The 20,364-nt window shown below is 41.3% G+C and overlaps 2 protein-coding genes across 5 annotated transcripts; both read right to left on the minus strand.

Annotated features, from left to right (window-relative positions):
* LOC124073784 (immunoglobulin lambda-1 light chain-like) lies at window positions 1-10,056 on the minus strand. 2 transcript variants are annotated; one of them, XM_046416264.1, is made up of 4 exons: window positions 9,821-10,056; window positions 9,403-9,728; window positions 1,336-1,369; window positions 1-521 (listed from the first exon to the last, which is right to left on the minus strand). In XM_046416264.1, the coding sequence occupies exons 1-4, from the start codon at window positions 9,858-9,860 to the stop codon at window positions 193-195; spliced, it is 729 nt and encodes a 242-aa protein (XP_046272220.1). In that variant the 5' UTR covers window positions 9,861-10,056; the 3' UTR covers window positions 1-192. The 2 variants fall into 2 exon arrangements, with proteins under 2 accessions (XP_046272220.1, XP_046272221.1); XM_046416265.1 differs by lacking the exons at window positions 9,403-9,728; window positions 9,821-10,056 and adding exons at window positions 6,083-6,405; window positions 6,498-6,561.
* Window positions 10,057-10,787: 731 nt separating this feature from the next.
* On the minus strand, window positions 10,788-20,087 carry LOC124073786 (immunoglobulin lambda-1 light chain-like). Of its 3 annotated transcripts, none has more exons than XM_046416272.1 (4): window positions 19,914-20,087; window positions 13,112-13,437; window positions 12,124-12,157; window positions 10,788-11,308 (listed from the first exon to the last, which is right to left on the minus strand). In XM_046416272.1, the coding sequence occupies exons 1-4, from the start codon at window positions 19,951-19,953 to the stop codon at window positions 10,980-10,982; spliced, it is 729 nt and encodes a 242-aa protein (XP_046272228.1). In that variant the 5' UTR covers window positions 19,954-20,087; the 3' UTR covers window positions 10,788-10,979. The 3 variants fall into 3 exon arrangements, with proteins under 3 accessions (XP_046272228.1, XP_046272226.1, XP_046272227.1); XM_046416270.1 differs by lacking the exons at window positions 13,112-13,437; window positions 19,914-20,087 and adding exons at window positions 17,828-18,156; window positions 18,242-18,320; XM_046416271.1 differs by lacking the exon at window positions 19,914-20,087 and adding an exon at window positions 13,530-13,583.
* Window positions 20,088-20,364: the final 277 nt, after the last annotated feature.

The following is a 20,364-nucleotide window of genomic DNA, read 5'->3' on the forward strand; positions in this document are numbered from 1 at the left end:
TTTTATCAGAATGTTTTTTATTGAATGAGTCTTGAAAAAGGCAGCAGTTGCAAAGCTGATACAACACCTCCACCTAACTGTCACTACATTTATTACAAGCATGCAGACACATCTTTTCTAACATGGAAACTTTGTGATGAGCAAACAGCACAAACAGTAAAGAAGCACATCTGAAATGGTCATTCTGCTCCTCTACTGTTCTGCAGTGGGACAGCCTGACTTGTTGATGGTTTTCTCTGAAGTTTTGGAGCCCAAAGACACTTTACATGTGTAAACCTTATTCATGTTCCAGTCTGACGCCTGGATGTCCAGATAGCTGCTGATTTGGAAAGTGTGGTCTGCTTTCTGAACAGGCGTGCTGGTAGAGATCCCACTGCTCACTGGACTCCCAGCAGCCAACCAGCTCACATCTGCAAAAGGCACAGACTGACTGGACAGACAGACCAGAGTGGCTTTGTTGGACTGGAGCTCAGCTGTGGACGGAGGCAAGACCGTCAGGACAGGAGCAGGGAGGCTGGAGCCTGAAAATACATCAAGGACATTCATCACATAAGTAGAAATCAAAGCACTGACACAAAACATGACAGTTCATTTATAAACTGTGCTGACAATACGACAAACACGCTGAGGAAAAGGAGCATTTTAAATCAGAGAGAACATTTAGAATCAAAATCTAAAATATGAGCAGTGTTTTTCTTAGAGCAAAATCTTTGTGTTCCAAACATACACATGTATTTATTATTTTAGTCTCTAATTAGAAAAAGTTACAATTTAGTTCAATACTATCATGTTTGATCATTAATTTATAAAATCATTTTTAATTTAGTTTAGTCTCTGTGACAAAGTCTGGTGACAGCAGTCACTTTGCTTTAGTGGAGTCTTTCTGACCACCAAAGATCAAAATAATATTTCGTGTGAAAAAGCCACAAAGATTTTTCTAAGTACAATAATTTAGTTTTGACATCACAATGTAAAATATTCTCTACAGACCATTTAATACGGGGTTTTGAAATGTTAAAATCTGTCATAAAGTATGAAAATAAACCAACACAGTCATGTAAATTCTGCCCAACAGTTGAAAATTTCACAATCAATTAAGAAACTTTTGAATGTCGGCAGACTAAATTATTATATACTATTATATTTAATATCCAGCAATCATTTGCAGATCTTTCAGTCTGGCATGAAAACATGTAAGAAAGTCAATCTGTTGTTGAGGGAACAACATGTTAAATACCTGAAACACTTAGCAACATATGAACTGAGTATTTTCTCTGAATGTGAATGAGAAACAGAAAATCTGTCCTGTTTTGTGATGAGTTCAAAAGTACTTACTTGTCACAATCAGCTTGGTGCCTTGTCCGAATACCACAGTGATTCAGTTTGTACACATGGCTGTACAAAAACCTCCTGACTCTCACTAATGAGGGGAGTGGAACTGAAACATCCTGTTGAGACCAACTTTCACTGTCAGCGTCTCATTCACTTCATCAGTCTGCTTCTATTCACAAACTGTGCTGGACTTGAGGACTGATTGTGAACCTTCTGTTGCTTCCTTTTCTTTTCATGGTGCACATGTTAAAAGTCCACATATCATCAGTGAGTTCAGTCTAATGTTAATGATGAAAATGTTCTCCTTCACAACAGCAGCATTCAGACAATGCAGATTAACTTGCATGGCTGTCAGTGACTGCAGGGATGTTATAAGAATCATTTTATGTTGAACTTGCTGCAGCCAAACGTCACCTTCAAACAGTCGTATTAAATCAAACCAGCTGATATGCTACACATGACGTAGTGCTGCATATAAAGTGCAGACAGCACCAATCACACACACATAGATGATTTTAATCCTTTTAATTCAGTTGTATGAGGATCTGGCAACCTTTGATGCTGGAGTGTTCCGTTAGGCACCTGGACATGTTTTCTAGAGGACATTTCGCCTCTCATCCAAGAAGTTTCTTTTGTTCTAACCAGAGTGGAGTTCTGGAATTTATATAATGTGGGTGTGACAACGGCATTGGGGAACAAAGGTGCCTCAGGTCCCTCCTATTGAGTGGGCTGTCAGGGTCACCTGGGAAAGTGTTAACGGTCAGGGGGTTTGATGACCCGCTGACACCCCCTTCAGAGTAGGTTTTGTCACATGCCTCTTTGATATGTGAACCTGGTGGAAGCAGGTGAGACGTGAATCTTTTGGGTATTTTTCCTAAGAGGACCTTGTATGTGGGTGACAGGTTGTGTGTTAGATCGCCTCCCCAATTGAGTGATGGTTGGTTTGTTGTCCAGGTTGACAACAATGGCTTCCTTTACCCTGCTCTCAAACCATCTGTCTTTCCTGGCCAAAATGTGGAAGTTGTTGTCCTCAAAAAAGTGTCCTTTAGCCTTGAGGTGTAGGTGAACAGCTGAGTCCTGTCCTGAGGAGTTGGCCCTCCTGTGTTCGGCCTTGCAGTTGTGTAGCAGTTGTTTGGTCTCCTCAATGTACAGGTCCGTGCATACACCACATTGTCCAGCTTGTGTCTAGGTGTCTTATCTTTGGGATACGTTTTTCAGAAACCCCTGCAATGTATGGAATGACGACATTCCTCCTTCTGTTGTCCTTCCTCTCTGTGGGCCTCTTCTTGTTGGTTTTTAGAAAGACCCATCTGGGACAACCACAGGGTTTGAGGGCTGTGCTAGTGTGTCCCTGTTTCCTCATCTTACTTCTGTTGGTGGTAGGAATGGTGTCTGCCCATGACTGAAGGGTACTGATGACCCCTGATTTGTTTTCCAGTGGGTGGTGTGAGTCAGAATGGAGGTACTGATCGGTGTGTGTGGATTTCCTGTAAACCTCTATGTTGAGTTGCCCATCCTCTATGATGTGGACCGCGCAGTCCAGAAAGGCAAGGTTGTTGTCTTCTTCCTGGGTGAACTTGATGTTCCTGTCCAGTGCGTTGATGTGGTCTGTGAAAGCGTTCATGTCCTGTGTCTTGATTTTGTCCCATGTGTCATCCACATATCGGATCCAGTGACTGGGTGTTGTTCCCATGTAGGAATGTAGAGCTCTGCTCTCCACCTCCTCCATGTACAGGGGAGCCCATTGTGCACCCATGATTCTGCCTGTAGAATGAATAGTTGAATTGGAAGTATGTGGTGGTGAGGCACAAGTCCAGAAGGATTGTGATGTGGATTTACTCAGTAATGATTTGAAGATATAAAATAATGAGTCGACGTGTTCTTGCACTGATATTTGTTTACATATGTTTAATATTCTAAAATCAAAGTCCACTTACAGATCGGTGCAGATATTTACCACAAACATTTGTCTCCAAGGTGAAGAGTGAATCTCTATTTAAGTGCAGGCTAAAAACATTCCTCTATGATAGAGCTTATAGTTAAGGCTGGCTCAGGTAACTCTGAACCATTTCATAGCTATGCTGTCATAGGCTTAGACTGCTGGGGGACACATCAGGATACAGGGAGCCACCTCCCCTCCTCTCCTCTCCTCTCCCCTCCTCTCCTCTCCTCTCCTCTCCTCTCCTCTCCTTCTACACATTTGCTGTTCTGTCTTCATCTGTTATACTGTGTAGTCTGGTCTTGGTGTCTTGCACTCTCTCTGTGTCTTCACAGATTTCCCCAGAGCTCCATCCTCCGGCACCAACCTCCACCTGCATCACCTCCTTCCCTCTGCTTCTACCCTGTCTGCCGTCCCTGCTCATTAACCAACCTGTTGCTCCTGTTTTCCCTCTTTATGGTCCAGCCTGCCCACCAGGAGCTGCCTCCATCAGCCTCCATCAGCTCTCCCCTGACTGAACATTCCCCGCCTATCTCATGTTGTTAGCAGTTGTTAACTGCTTTCCTGCCTGTACAACATCCATTGCACATCTGACTGTCCTGGGTGAGGGATCCCTCCTCTGTTGCTCACCCCGAGGTTTCTCCCATTTTTTCCCTGTTAAAGCTTTTTTTCTGGGAGTTTTTCTTGAGTCGACGTGAGGATCAAAGGGCAGAGGATGTTGCTATGATGTTACGTAAAGTCCTTTGAGACAAACTGCTTGTAAAAATGGGCTTATAAAGTTGCCTTGTTTTGTCTATCTTTGTTTATGACTCATTTGTGTTTTTTCAGTATGTTGTCAAGTCCCAATGAAAATATAAAAACAAAACCAAGAAAACAACAATTCTAAATGCTTCTTCATGGTTAATGGTGAGAAAGTCAACTTAAATGAAATTGGACTTAAATAACTTCAATACTTTGGACTTAAAAACATGTTAAAATTCTGATTTGTTGTTTTCTTTTTCAAGTCTCATGTAGGTAGTTAGAGAACAGTTGATGTGTCAGAAACTCAAAAAGCAGAAGTAGTTTGTGAGGAGGTTTTTGTCACAGTGTAAATCACTGTGATACAGCTGCAGCAGCAGAGTCGTCCCATGTTTGACAGTAATAAACAGCAGAGTCTCCTGCTTCTGCCTGCTTTATGATCAACTGGTAATGTATGTTTGATGAGGCTTTAGAGTTGAATCGGTCTGAGGAGAATCCTGATCCATACTCATCAGGTGACGTGTCAGTATAGTGAAATCTCAGGACATACTGAGGAGCTTCACCAGGAACCTGTTTATACCAACTGACATAATTTCTATCATATCTTTGAATGTTGCAGTTGAGAACAACCTCTTGTCCTGGAGAAACTGTGTGGACAGCAGGCGTCTGGGTCAGCACGATCACTGCATCAACATCTGTCAACATACACAGAAAAATCCATGAGTGAAAGGCTTCAGTGTGAAAATATGGGCTGTGAAAGGAATGAGAAGAAGATCTTACATGTTAGAGCAGCGATGAGAGAGCAGAGGGTCCCCAGCATGTTGTCAGTGTGTGCTGTAAACGTCCCTTACTGTCCAGCTGAGAGGTGAGCAGGGTTGGAGTGTGAGGACAAGAGAGACTGAAGCTTATGAAGACACTGAGGAGGAGGAGGAGGAGGAGGAGGAGGAGGTGGAGTCAAATAATCTGAAGTGTGTTTGTGGTTTCACATCGTGTCATCATTTAATGTCATTATGGTTTGTTCTCGAGCGTAACCACAGGAAATTAACGTTAACCCTATCAATGTATCAAAAAAGTAAACAGTCTTGTATTAGTTCAATAGTCAGTGGTGTAGTGTGGGTGTTGAGTGCATGGAACAAGTGATAAAAACTTTAACTACCCATAAAACAAACCAAGGTTGAATTAAACAGGGTGAAGGAGAAACATCTCGTACTGAGAAATCATGTAAGTTCTCAGCAGGTGAAAACAGTCACCTTTCTCAGTGAGCTGAGGTGGGACATGCAGTGTTATACTGTATGCCCAATCCCCATCAGCAACCCCACCCCACCCACCCATCTACCGTAATTTCTAGAATAGCGCATGAACGCACCTGAATATAAGCCGCACCCACTAAATTTATACAGAAAAAAAAACTTGTACATATATAGGCCACAATTGTCTATAACCCCCAGGTGTCCACAGTGTCAGTCTCTCTTTTGTTTTCACATTCGTCTTAAGACAAAATCAATAAATTAGCTGCATCATTGTTTAAGCCCCAGGGTTCAAAACGTGTGAAAAAAGTAGCGGCTTATAGTCCAGAAATTATGGTACATAAAACCTTACATTTGTAATCCATCACAAAAAAAACCTCAATTTCATCAGAATAAGCTGCACATCAGGTTAGACCTGTTGACACACTGGAATCCTACAGGAGCATTTCTTCATCCAATGGGCATCACAGAAGATCAGTGCCAGTCTTTACCACAAACACTTGTATCCAATGTCAGTAACGACCCTCCATCGTTGTTTATCACTTATCTGTGTTGTTCGATTTGTCATAAAGTCCAAAAGAAAAACAGCAAAACAAGAAAAAGTAAAGAAAAAACATAATATTTTTTTCATTTTTGATCATGATATATATTGGAAGAATACTTATATGAAATTTGTTTTTGAAGATTGAAGATGTTGGTTTACTGTACTGTTTTTTAAAGGCTCATGTAGGGAAGTTATAGAGATCATCAGCTGATGTGTCAGAAACTCAAAAAGCAGAAGTGCTTAGTGAGGAGGTTTTTATCACAGTGTAAATCACTGTGATACGTGCTGCTGAGCAGAGTTGTCCCATGCTTGACAGTAATAGACTGCTGAGTCTCCCTCCTCCACATTGTTGATGATCAAACGATAATCAGATTGTGACTGATGAGTGGATGTGAACTTGGGAGAAGAGAAACCAGAGCCATAGTTGGGGGAGTCCCAGTTGTGAAAAAATGCCAGAACATACTGAGGAACTCCTCCTGGAATCTGTTTGTACCAGCGAGCATAATTGACTACAGTCCCCAGGTTACAGTCCATGGTGGCTGTCTCTCCTGTCCTCAGTGTCACAACAGGAGGCTTCTGTGTCAGCACCGTCACACCACTCACACCTGGAAGCAAGAAGAAGACATGGAGTGAAGAGAAACACACAGACTGATGAATCCAACATGAGCTCAAAGCTGCAGTAAGTCAGCCTCCTTACATGTTAGAGCAGTGATGAGAGAGCAGAGGGTCCCCAGCATGTTGTCAGTGTGTGCTGTAAACGTCCCTTACTGTCCAGCTGAGAGGTGAGCAGGGTTGGAGTGTGAGGACAAGAGAGACTGAAGCTTATGAAGACACTGAGGAGGAGGACAAGAGGAGGAGGAGGAGGAGGAGTCAGATAAACTGAATTGTGTTTTTGGTTTCACATTGTGTCATCATTTAATGTCATTATGGTTCTAGAGCGTAACTGCAGGAAATTAACGTTAACCCTATCTATGTTAACACAAAGTAAACAATCTCGTATTAGGTCAGCAGTCAGTGGTGTAGTGTGGGTGTTGAGTTTATGGAGCAAGTGACACAAACTTTAACTACCTATGAAAAGAACCAAGGTGGAATTAAACATAAAAAAACACGAGTAAAAAGCTTCCCTTTGTTGCTTTCAGGCTGAAGTTAAAGGTCACCGGCACACAGTTTAAAGGGATGCACTGTTTTCAGTGATTGCAGTGAGCACTCGTGGTGGGTAAGTGGTTACACGCCTGGAACACCTCCTACAGTAGGCTGCCTCCCGTTAGCTGGCTTCTGTCCACCCTTTTGTTAATTTTGTTTAAAAATAAATCATTTCAGTGTTTCTTTTATAAAAGAATCTCTTGTTGATTAAAATTGATACCTTTTTTATAATTTGATTCACCTTTGTTGTTGTTCCTTCTTTACAGGAATTTATATTTATTTATTAATTTTAATTGATACTAATAAATTTGGTCTGATTTATGAAACCACGTCTCTGTTTGGTTTAAGTGAACGAGTCTGTGTGCCCGTTAGGTAATTGAGGTCTTAGCCAAATTGACATAGGCTGTAGTATTTCCTGGGGTGAGATTCCCCAGGTGGTGTTGTCTGGTCCAGTTCGGGCGGCCTCCGCTCCGCCCCGCCACATAGGGTAGTTATAGAGATCATTAGCTGATGTTTGAGAGACTCAAAAAGCAGAAGTAGTTTGTGAGGAGGTTTTTGTCACAGTGCTGTAAACGTCCCTTACTGTCCAGCTGAGAGGTGAGCAGGGTTGGAGTGTGAGGACAAGAGAGACTGAAGCTTATGAAGACACTGAGGAGGAGGAGGAGGAGGAGGAGGAGCTTCAACACTCAACACCATTTTCATTCATAGTTCAATGAAAAGATTTCTTTCATTTCTTTCGACTTCAAAACTTGGAAGTCTTTTCAAAAAGGGAAACTTTCATTGTTGTATTCTTCAAGGATCTATAGGACCATAATATTCCATACTTTGATACTGTCAGTGTAAAATCACCTGAAATTAAGAATTGTTGTGTTTTTGTTGCCTCAGAATGAGTGATGTGGTTTGGGTTTTGGTCCCTGGACTCAGTGTTGTCCTGTCTGTCAGTCCCTCCTTTTTGTCTTTGTTAGCAGCTGTGATTTTCTCCCTGTGTGAGTCTGTGTGTGTTTCTGTCTTGGAGCAGAAATGTTCAGAACTGATGTACTTTCATTCTGCCAAAGCGCCTGCACAGCTGCTCTTCATCTACCACAATCAAGTCCTCCCAAGACGAGCAGCATTTAAGCTCTGGTTCATTCCTGCCACGTCCTCCAGATCGTACAGACTTATTTTGTCATAAACGTTTCACTTCAGCCTTAATATTTTCTGAGAATCTTCTTATATTTGATTTCCCACTTTGATCTCCTCTGCTGCAGGTTTACTGCCTCCAGCCCGCCTGCCCAGCCCAGCACTGATCCCCCAGTCATCGCCAGTCCCATCTGGTTTCCCATCCTGGATTCCCGTGTTTCTATTTCACCTGTTGCAAAACTGCAAGCCACCACGACCACACTGCACTCACCCTGCCACTCTGCTCTCAGTTTCCCTGGTGTCTCCACACTCTGTTGTCTGGATTGATTCATACTGACTGTTTGCTCACAGCTTTACTCTCATGTGGTGATTGATCTACTTTTTGGGATCCTTAGTCTAGTAAATTCTGAACAATGAAAGAGATCTCTGCTGACACCGTCTTGCTTGCATAAGAAGTAAGTACAAAAAGCTCAGCATCAAATTAAGCACCTGCATGTGAGAGGATCCAGGCCAATATGGTTCACTCTGTTAAATCATCTCGACCCTCTGCTTGTATGGGTTGGTTTTTTACACAGACAAGAGATAAGACATCTGTCAATCACCAAGGGACCTCAAATCTATGTTGCAACAGAAAGAGAGGAAGAAAACACCCTCTTCCTATATGACATTTACCTTTGAACTTGGGACTCTTCTCTAATCAGGACTTAAAACATATTTACTGAGGGGCCCCAGGCATTCACCACAATACTCTTCAGATCCTTGAAGGACATCAAGCATAATACGCTCCAGATAATACACCTGTCAGGACAACTTGGTGGGCGTCTCGGTTGGATGAGGATCAAATCAACAGTCGGGAGGAGCTGATGTCATGTTGCTTTGTGGCTCCTTCTCTGCTGAGGAAAAGCTTCATAAAAGGGCTTGAAAAGGAATAGAAACCACATTGTGTTTCTCTGAATATGTTGGGTGACCATAGAACTTCATTATTTTCCCATTTCTGAACTATTAACAACATCTATGACTTATTTTCTTATCAACTGTGAGCACTTTGACTGACTTGTTACACTAAAACTGCTTCACTGATGTCCTTGCTCATCTGGAGTCATCAGTGTTTTTATGCTGGATTTTGGTTGAGTAGATTTGGAATTTTTCTTATTCACGTCTGTTTTATAATTATAATTTGTTGTTTTTTAAACTTTAATCAGAAATGAAAATGAAATTTGCCGATTAGAATAAAGATTTTTCTTTGTGGGAACCACACCTCAGCCAATGTTTGCTTCAGTTTGAGAAAGCAGAAGTGCTCAGTGAGGAGGTTTTTGTTACAGTGTAAATCACTGTGATACGTACTCATTGACAGAGCTGTCCCATGTTTTACAGTAATAGACTGCTGAGTCTCCCTCCTCCACATTGTTGATGATCAAACGATAATCAGATTGTGACTGATGAGTAGATGTGAACTTGGGAGAAGAGAAACCAGAGCCATAGGTGGGAGAGCTGTAGCTGTGATAAAAATACAACACAAACTGAGGAACTCCTCCTGGAATCTGTTTGTACCAGATAGCTTGATAGTTAGTAACAGTCCCCAGGTTACAGTCCATGGTGGCTGTCTCTCCTGTCCTCAGTGCCACAACAGGAGGCTTCTGTGTCAGCACCGTCACACCACTCACACCTGGAAACAAGAAGAAGACATGGAGTGAAGAGAAACACACAGACTGATGAATCCAACATGAGCTCAAAGCTGCAGTAAGTCAGCCTCCTTACATGTTAGAGCAGTGATGAGAGAGCAGAGGGTCCCCAGCATGTTGTCAGTGTGTGCTGAGAATGGCCTTGTAACTTGGAAAGTGAGCTCACTGCTGACAGATTAGAGGCTTTGGAGGATGAGGAGAGGAGGTGCTGGACGAGCAATTTAATACAACACTGAAACTGAGAGAGACTGACAGGAGGAGGAGCTTTGGACAGAAAATACTTTCAGTCTGTACATGACACTCCTGACCACAGTGATAGTGTTTAGAGACATGACTAACTTGTAGGTCTCATGTCCTCTGAGTGGACAAGTAATCCACCTGCCTTTATTACAGTAGTTTAGGGATTTTGAAATTGATGATATCAGACAATCAGCCTGCACTTTCCAAGTGTTGTGTTTTTCCTGTGTCCAGTGGTCAATTAATTGCATTCATGAGTTCAAGATGTGTCAGATAAATATGCACTTTATTTCAATTTCAGAATAATAAAATCTTACTCTTCATTTTATTTTTATATGTGGACAGTCTGAGCAGAAGTTTCCTCTCTGCACATGAGACAGACATTATATCTCAGCAAATGTTAGCTACTGCTTGACCTCCTCATTTACATGGAGCTTTAAATAAGGAGAGGAGGCCTGCAGGTGCATCCTGGGAAGGAAGAGAGGGAGGAGAAGAGAGGTGATGCTTCACTGACGGAGCATGAAAACTCAGTTTCATTTGCTCGTTTTGTCTGATTTGTATCTTAACTGCTGACTAAATCCACACAAAGTCAACTTCAACAAAACTTTTTCTCTGTTGCACTTTGACCTCAAAGCTCAGTTAAAAATAATCCTAAATGTTCAAATAAGAAGGGACTCCAGACTTTTTCCTGTGTGTTTTGGATTTAATCTAATTGTCGATGAGATGAACATCAGGTGAAAAATAAAATGTTGCTGCAAGGAAAAAGACATCATTTTAAATGACAGAAGAAATGAATACAAACAATGTTTTATCAGAATGTTTTTTATTGAATGAGTCTTGAAAAAGGCAGCAGTTGCAAAGCTGATACAACACCTCCACCTAACTGTCACTACATTTATTACAAGCATGCAGACACATCTTTTCTAACATGGAAACCTTGTGATGAGCAAACAGCACAAACAGTAAAGAAGCACATCTGAAATGGTCATTCTGCTCCTCTACTGTTCTGCAGTGGGACAGTCTGACTTGTTGATGGTTTTCTCTGACGTTTTGGAGCCCAAAGACACTTTACATGTGTAAACCTTATCCATGTTCCAGTCTGACGCCTGGATGTCCAGATAGCTGCTGATTTGGAAAGTGTGGTCTGCTTTCTGAACAGGCGTGCTGGTAGAGATCCCACTGCTCACTGGACTCCCAGCAGCCAACCAGCTCACATCTGCAAAAGGCACAGACTGACTGGACAGACAGACCAGAGTGGCTTTGTTGGACTGGAGCTCAGCTGTGGACGGAGGCAAGACCGTCAGGACAGGAGCAGGGAGGCTGGAGCCTGAAAATACATCAAGGACATTCATCACATAAGTAGAAATCAAAGCACTGACACAAAACATGACAGTTCATTTATAAACTGTGCTGACAATATGACAAACACGCTGAGGAAAAGGAGCATTTTAAATCAGAGAGAACATTTAGAATCAAAATCTAAAATATAAGCAGCGTTTCTTTTAAAGTAAAAGCTTTGTATTTCACACTTACACATATTTTGTTTTATTTATTATAGTGTCAAAATGGAAAAACGATATCATTTATTTTGATACTTCATGTTTGAAAAGCAATTCATGAAATCATTTTAAATTATTTTAGTCTCTGTGACGAAGTCTGGTGACAGCAGTCACTTTGCTTTAGTGGAGTCTTTCTGACCACCAAAGATCAAAATAATGTTTCATGTGAAACAGACACAAAGATTTCTCTAAGCACAATAATTAGTTCTGACATCACAACGTAAAATATTCTCTACAGATTATTTAATACGGGGTTTTGAAATGTTAAAACCTGTCATAAAGTGTGAAAATAAACCAACACAGTCATGTAAATTCTGCCCAACAGATCAAAAAATTCACAGTCAATTAAGAAACTTTTGAATGTCGGGAGAAAATATTTAAAATCCAGCAATCATTTGCAGATCTCTCTGTTTCTTCAAAGACAGTCTGGTATGAAAACATGTAAGAAAGTCAATCTGTTGTTGATGGAACAACATGTTAAATACTTGAAACACTTAGCAACATATGAATTGAGTATTTTCTCTGAATGTGAATGAGAAACAGAAAATCTGTCCTGTTTTGTGATGAGTTAAAAAGTACTTACTTGTCACAATCAGCTTGGTGCCTTGTCCGAATACCACAGTGATTCAGTTTGTACACATGGCTGTACAAAAACCTCCTGACTCTCACTAATGAGGGGAGTGGAACTGAAACATCCTGTTGAGACCAACTTTCACTGTCAACGTCTCATTCACTTCATCAGTCTGCTTCTATTCACAAACTGTGCTGGACTTGAGGACTGATTGTGAACCTTCTGTTGCTTCCTTTTCTTTTCATGGTGCACATGTTAAAAGTCCACATATCATCAGTGAGTTCAGTCTAATGTTAATGATGAAAATGTTCTCCTTCACAACAGCAGCATTCAGACAATGCAGATTAACTTGCATGGCTGTCAGTGACTGCAGGGATGTTATAAGAATCATTTTATGTTGAACTTGCTGCAGCCAAAAGTCACCTTCAAACAATCGTATTAAATCAAACCAGCTGATATGCTACACATGACGTAGTGCTGCGTATAAAGTGCAGACAGCACCAATCACACACACACATAGATGTTTAAAATCTATTTAATCCAAATGTATGGAGATCTGGTAACCTTTGTGATGTTGTGGATTTGATCAGTGACGATTTGAAGACATAAAATAATGAGTTGACGTGTTGTTGCACTGATATTATTGATATTCTAAAATCAAAGTCCACTTACTGATCAGTGCAGATATTTACTACAAACGTTTGTCTCTCAAGTAATTCATGAATTTCTATCTTTGTATATGACTCATCTGTGCTTTTTCAAAGTGTTGTCAAATCACAATGAGAATAAAAAACAAAAACAAGAAAACAACAATTATAAATGCTTCTTCAGGGTTATTAGTGAGAACTTCAACTTAAATTTGGACTTTTAATAATATGTTAAATTTTGGTTTGTTGTCATGTAGGGTAGTTATAGAGATCATTATCTGATGGGTCAGAGACTCAAAAAGCAGAAGTAGTTTGTGAGGAGGTTTTTGTCACAGTGGAAATCACTGTGATACAGCTGCAGAAGCAGAGTTGTCCCATGTTTGACAGTAATAGACTGCTGAGTCTCCCTCCTCCACATTGTTGATGATCAAACGATAATCTGACTGTGACTGATGAGTAGATGTGAACTTTGGAGAGGAGAAACCAGAGCCATAGATGGGAGAGCTGAAGCTGTGATAAAAAAACAACACAAACTGAGGAACTCCTCCTGGAATCTGTTTGTACCAGACAGCTTCTCTGTCAGTAACAGTCCCCAGGTTACAGTCCATGGTGGCTGTCTCTCCTGTCCTCAGTGACACAACAGGAGGCTTCTGTGTCACCACCGTCACACCACTCACACCTGGAAACAAGAAGAAGACATGGAGTGAAGAGAAACACACAGACTGATGAATCCAACATGAGCTCAAAGCTGCAGTAAGTCAGCCTCCTTACACGTTAGAGCAGCAATGAGAGAGCAGAGGGTCCCCAGCATGTTGTCAGTGTGTGCTGTAAACGTCCCTTACTGTCCAGCTGAGAGGTGAGCAGGGTTGGAGTGTGAGGACAAGAGAGACTGAAGCTTATGAAGACACTGAGGAGGAGGACAAGAGGAGGAGGAGGAGGAGGTGGAGTCAAATAATCTGAAGTGTGTTTGTGGTTTCACATTATGTCATCATTTAATGTCATTATGGTTTGTTCAAGAGCGGAACCACAGGACAGGAACATAAAACTTATCAATGTATCAAAAAAGTAAACAGTCTTGTATTAGGTCAGTAGTCAGTGGTGTAGTGTGGGTGTTGAGTGCATGGAACAAGTGATAAAAACTTTAACTACCCATAAAACAAACCAAGGTTGTATTAAACAGGGTGAAGGAGAAACATCTCGTACTGAGAAATCATGTAAGTTCTCAGCAGGTGAAAACGGTCACCTTTCTCAGTGAGCTGAGGTGGGACATGCAGTGTTATACTGTATGCCCAATCCCCATCAGCAACCCCACCCCACCCACCCATCTACCGTAATTTCTAGAATAGCGCATGAACGCACCTGAATATAAGCCGCACCCACTAAATTTATACAGAAGAAAAAACTTGTACATATATAGGCCACAATTGTCTATAACCCCCAGGTGTCCACAGTGTCAGTCTCTCTTTTGTTTTCACTTTCGTCTTAAGACAAAATCCATAAATTAGCTGCATCATTGTTTAAGCCCCAGGGTTCAAAACGTGTGAAAAAAGTAGCGGCTTATAGTTCAGAAATTACGGTACATAAAAACTTATATTTGTAATCCATCACAAAAAAACTCAATTTCATCAGAATAAGCTGCACATCAGGTTAGACCTGTTGACACACTGGAATCCTACAGGAGCATTTCTTCATCCAATGGGCATCACAGAAGAAGCAAACAACCCCAACGATGTGATGAAAGCTGAAATTTCTTTGGCTCTAAGTGTTAGTGGCACCTGCCAGCAGCCTTTCAGAGGGTCTAATTTACTCACAGATTTTGTACTTCCCACCTGACTGATGCAGTCCTCCATGTGAGGCATTGGGATAACAGTCAGGTTTGGTGACAGCATTATCCTCTCTGAAATCTGTGCAAAACCTGTCTGACCCATCTGCTTTATCTGCCAACAGCCGTGGAGAAGCCCAGCTGGAACATGCTGCTTCAGCAATCCCATGTTCTAACATAAACTACTTATGCTTTCACCTACGTTCAACTGATCGAGCATGTTGTCTGACCGACTGCGCTTCACCCTCATTTGTGTCAGGTCAGTCAGATTGGTGTGTGATGGTGGATCAGAGAACAGATCAGTGAGAAGTGAGCTGACCACTGAACTGGATTTTCATGGACTCTTATTATTCTCAGCTAGGACCCAATTTTGAATTTTTGCAAAATAAGATTTTCTTAAATACACACCCTAGTGTTGTGTGTGTACTCTTTATTTGGGTCTTAATCCTTTTAAAACATTACACCTTCCTTCACTGTCCTTCCAGCACCTGTTCTTACTGGTCAGCTGTCCTGCATCAACCTCATTACTTCTGTTCTAACTCCAGTGTTTTTCTCAGCCTATCAGCTCCTCTTGTTTCTTCATCTCATTAAGTCTCCACATGCACCTCAGCACCTCATTAGTTTAGTTTGTAAATTGATGCTTTTTGAGTTTCAGTTCTTTGTTGAGTCATCTGCTCTGTTTACCTTCCACTGTCTTTCTGTTTGTTGTCCTATTCACGAAATAAATCCTGCAAGTCACAGTGTCTTCATCCAAATGTCCCAGTCAGTTTGTGCCCAGAGAGGTCAAACTCCCTGTTAGACCTCTCATGACCAAACTGTGCTGAAACTCCAATAACATAAACTTATGTAAACTTATTTGATATTTGAAAGGCGTAGTGCTGCACAAAAAGTGCAGACAGCACCAATCATACACACACACACACACACACACAGCTGTTTCAAATCAATTTAACCCAAATTTATGTGGATTTTGTAATGTTTATAAATCTGTGGATTTACTGAGTGATGATTTGAAGATGTAAAATCATGAGATGATGTTGATCTGCACTGATATTTGTTTAAATGGGTTGTAAGAAAGCAAATTTATTTGCAAGTTTTCTTTTAAGATAAGGTTGAAGAATTTGATTGTCCTTTTGGTTTGTTTTTAAAGTCTCATGTAGGGTAGTTATAGAGATCATCAGCTGATGTGTCAGAGACTCAAAAAGCAGAAGTAGTTTGTGAGGAGGTTTTTGTCACAGTGTAAATCACTGTGATACAGCTGCAGAAGCAGAACTGTCCCATGTAGCACAGTAATAAACAGCAGAGTCTCCTGCTTCTGCCTGCTTTATGATGAGCTGGTAATCTATGTTTGATGAGGCTTTAGAATTGAATCGGTCTGAGGAGAATCCTGATCCATACTGATCAGGTGAACTGTAGCTGTAGTAAAATCTCAGGACATACTGAGGAGCTTCACCAGGAACCTGTTTATACCAACTGACATATCGATTGTCATCTCTCTAAATGTTGCAGTTGAGAACAACCTCTTGTCCTGGAGAAACTGTGTGGACAGGAGGCGTCTGGGTCAGCACTTTGACTGCATCAACATCTGTCAACATACACAGAAAAATCCATGAGTGAAAGGCTTCAGTGTGAAAATATGGGCTGTGAAAGGAATGAGAAGAAGATCTTACATGTTAGAGCAGCGATGAGAGAGCAGAGGGTCCCCAGCATGTTGTCAGTGTGTGCTGTAAACGTCCCTTACTGTCCAGCTGAGAGGTGAGCAGGGTTGGAGTGTGAGGACAAGAGAGACTGAAGCTTATGAAGACACTGAGGAGGAGGAGGGAGAGGAGGAGGAGGAGGAGGAGGAGGAGGAGTCAGATAATCTGAAGTGTGTTTGTGGTTTCATATTATGTCATCATAAAAACTCTTCAGAACGAACAACTACAAGCGTGGCTCCCAACTTTCCAGACTTCAGTGAGACACGGGCTGTGGATGGCAAATCACATGTTACTCTAGAGACAGGGTCAACAGAATGATGAGGCTTCAATAATTTGTCGTAACACCACAGTACTTTCTTTCTTCTGTCTGGTGTCCAAAATAAATAGTCTCCCATGCTTATTGTTCTATGTCCTTGATTGCTTATTTTGTTCCTGATGTGATTCTCCGTGTGCCCAAGTTCACTGTTCTGTCCCGGCCTGCCTCACCCAGCTCTACCACTTGTTGTTGTCCTGGATCTCCCTCATCTGTGGATCATCTCTGGACTCCATTCTGGCACATCCCCGGCTATCTCCTCCTGTCCAGGTGATGTTGAACTCACTCCCTGTAAGGACCTTTCTCAGCCTATCAGCTCCTCTTGTTTCTTCACCTTAATAAGTCTCCACATACACCTCCTTTCCTCATTAGTTTAATTTGTATATTAATGCTTTTTGAGTTCAGTTCTTTGTTGAGTCATCTGCTCTGTTTACCTTCCACTGTCTTTCTGTTTTTATTTTATCCTATTCATGAAATAAATCCTGTAAGTCACAGTGTCTTCATCCAAATGTCCCAGTCAGTTTGTGCCCAGAGAGGTCAAACTCCCTGTTAGACCTCTCATGACCAAACTGTGCTGAAACTCCAATAACATAAACTTAAGTAAACTTATTTGATATTTGAGCAGCACCAATCATACACACACACACATAGACACACACACACACACACACACACACACACACACACACACACACACACACACACACACAGCTGTTTCAAATCAATTTAATCCAAATTTATGTGGATTTTGTAACTTTTATGATTCTGTGGATTTTACTGAGTGATGATTTGAAGATGTGAAATCGTGAGATGATGTTGATCTGCACTGATATTTGTTTAAATGGGTTTTAATATTCTGAAATCAGCATCTACTTGATCAGTACAAATATTTAGTTACCACATAAATTTGTCTTCACATCCAAGAAGGAACCTCTGACTTCATCATTCATGTGTGTTTTATCATCCTGTTGTCAAATCCCAATGAAAGTAACAAAACCAAAAGAAATAAACAGCAAATATAAACATGTCTTCATGATCGATGGTGAGAGGGATTGGAAGCAAATTTATTTGCAATTGTTCTTTTAAGATCAGGTTGAAGATTTTGATTTTGATTTTGGTTTGTTTTTAAAGTCTCATGTAAGGTGGTTATAGAGATCATTAGCTGATGTGTCAGAGACTCAAAAAGCAGAAGTAGTTTGTAAGGAGGTTTTTGTCACAGTGTAAATCACTGTGATACAGCTGCAGAAGCAGAGCTGTCCCATGTAGCACAGTAATAAACAGCAGAGTCTCCTGCTTCTGCCTGCTTTATGATGAACTGGTAATCTATGTTTGATGAGGCTTTAGAGTTGAATCGGTCTGAGGAGAATCCTGATCCATACTCATCAGGTGAAGTGTCAGTATAGTGAAATCTCAGGACATACTGAGGAGCTTCACCAGGAACCTGTTTATACCAACTGACATAGTTGCTATCATATCTCTGAATGTTGCAGTTGAGAACAACCTCTTGTCCTGGAGAAACTGTGTGGACAGCAGGCGTCTGGGTCAGCACGATCACTGCATCAACATCTGTCAACATACACAGAAAAATCCATGAGTGAAAGGGTTCAGAGTGAAAATATGGGCTGTGAAAGGAATGAGAAGAAGATCTTACATGTTAGAGCAGCGATGAGAGAGCAGAGGGTCCCCAGCATGTTGTCAGTGTGTGCTGTAAACGTCCCTTACTGTCCAGCTGAGAGGTGAGCAGGGTTGGAGTGTGAGGACAAGAGAGACTGAAGCTTATGAAGACACTGAGGAGGAGGAGGAGCTTCAACATTTCACAGAATACCTGGAAGTCATTTCAAAAAGGAAAACTTTCATTCTTGTATTCTTCAAGGATCTTTTTCTTTACATCAAAATGGATGATTTTATTTTTCTAATGATGAATTTATCTTCTTTTTTCATCAGCCTTAAAGAAACACACAAATACATCACACAAGATGTTTCTCACTGCAACATGCTTGACCTGCTGCCTTCTGGCAGGAAATACAGGTCCATCAGAACCAGGACAAACAGACTCAGGAACAGCTTTTTTCCACAAGCAGTCACCATACTGAACACACACTAACCAGACACCACCCTGACCCGATATGTGTGCAATATGGCAATGTGCAATACAGTTCTGCATCCATCCAAGGACAATATTTATATCCATATTAACACTCTGTTCTTGCACTACTATTTTCATCTTATTTATTATATTCCGTTTTTATAAGCATTATTTATTCTTATTTATCTTGACATCAGCTCTCCCCTGACTGAACATTCCCCATCTCTGCCATATTTTCGTGATTGTTACCTGCTTTCCTGCCTGTACAACATGTCTGCCTGTCCTGAGTGAGGGATCCCTCCTCTGTTGCTGACCCTGAGGTTTCTCCCATTTTTTTCATGTTAAAGGTTCCTTCTGGGAGTTTTTCCTTAGTCGATGTGAGGATCTAAGGATGTTGCTATGATGTTATGTAAAGCCCTTTGCGTGTAAAAATGGGAAGTTGTCTTGTGTTGTCTAAGTTGTCTTGTGTTGTCTTGTCTTCTACATACTTAAATGTAGATTTAGAATAACACCACTCCAAGGCTGTTACAATTTCGACACAGAAAACTGCTTGACTGATGTCCTTGTTCATCTGGAGTCATCAGTGTTTTTATGCTGGATTTCGGTTGAGCAGATTTGGAATTTCTCTTATTCACGTCTGTTTTATAATCTTAATTTGTTGTTTTCTTTGCAACATTAATGACATTTTTGCAAAATTTGCTGATTAGAATACAGATCATTGATTGTTTGTAGCAACTTCACTTCAGTCTTTGCTGCAGTCCTAAAAAGCAGAAGTGCTCAGTGAGGAGGTTTTTGTCACAGTGGAAATCACTGTGATACCTCCTCCTTAGCAGAGCTGTCCCATGTTTTACAGTAATAGACTGCTGAGTCTCCCTCCTCCACATTGTTGATGATCAAACGATAATCAGATTGTGACTGATGAGTAGGTGTGAACTTTGGAGAAGAGAAACCAGAGCCATAGGTGGGAGAGCTGCTGCTGCGATAAAAATACAACACAAACTGAGGAACTCCTCCTGGAATCTGTTTGTACCAGCGAGTTCCACTGGTAGTAACAGTCCCCAGGTTACAGTCCATGGTGGCTGTCTCTCCTGTCCTCAGTGCCACAACAGGAGGCTTCTGTGTCACCACCGTCACACCACTCACACCTGGAAACAAGAAGAAGACATGGAGTGAAGAGAAACACACAGACTGATGAATCCAACATGAGCTCAAAGCTGCAGTAAGTCAGCCTCCTTACATGTTAGAGCAGTGATGAGAGAGCAGAGGGTCCCCAGCATGTTGTCAGTGTGTGCTGAGAATGGCCTTGTAACTTGGAAAGTGAGCTCACTGCTGACAGATTAGAGGCTTTGGAGGATGAGGAGAGGAGGTGCTGGACGAGCAATTTAATACAACACTGAAACTGAGAGAGACTGACAGGAGGAGGAGCTTTGGACAGGAAATACTTTCAGTCTGTACATGACACTCCTGACCACAGTGATAGAGTTTAGAGACATGACTAACTTGTAGGTCTCATGTCTTCTGTGTGGACAAGTAATCCACCTGCCTTCATTGCAGTCTTTGTGTTGCTAAAGTTTTGAATTTGATGATATGAGACAATCAGCCCGCACTTTCAAAATTTTGTGTTTTTCCTGTGTCCAGTGGTTAATTAATGGGGTTAATGAGATTAAAATGTGTCGGATAAATATGCA

The sequence above is a fragment of the Scatophagus argus genome, chromosome 16 (assembly GCF_020382885.2).
Source record: "Scatophagus argus isolate fScaArg1 chromosome 16, fScaArg1.pri, whole genome shotgun sequence".
Classification (NCBI taxonomy): Eukaryota; Metazoa; Chordata; class Actinopteri; family Scatophagidae; genus Scatophagus; species Scatophagus argus.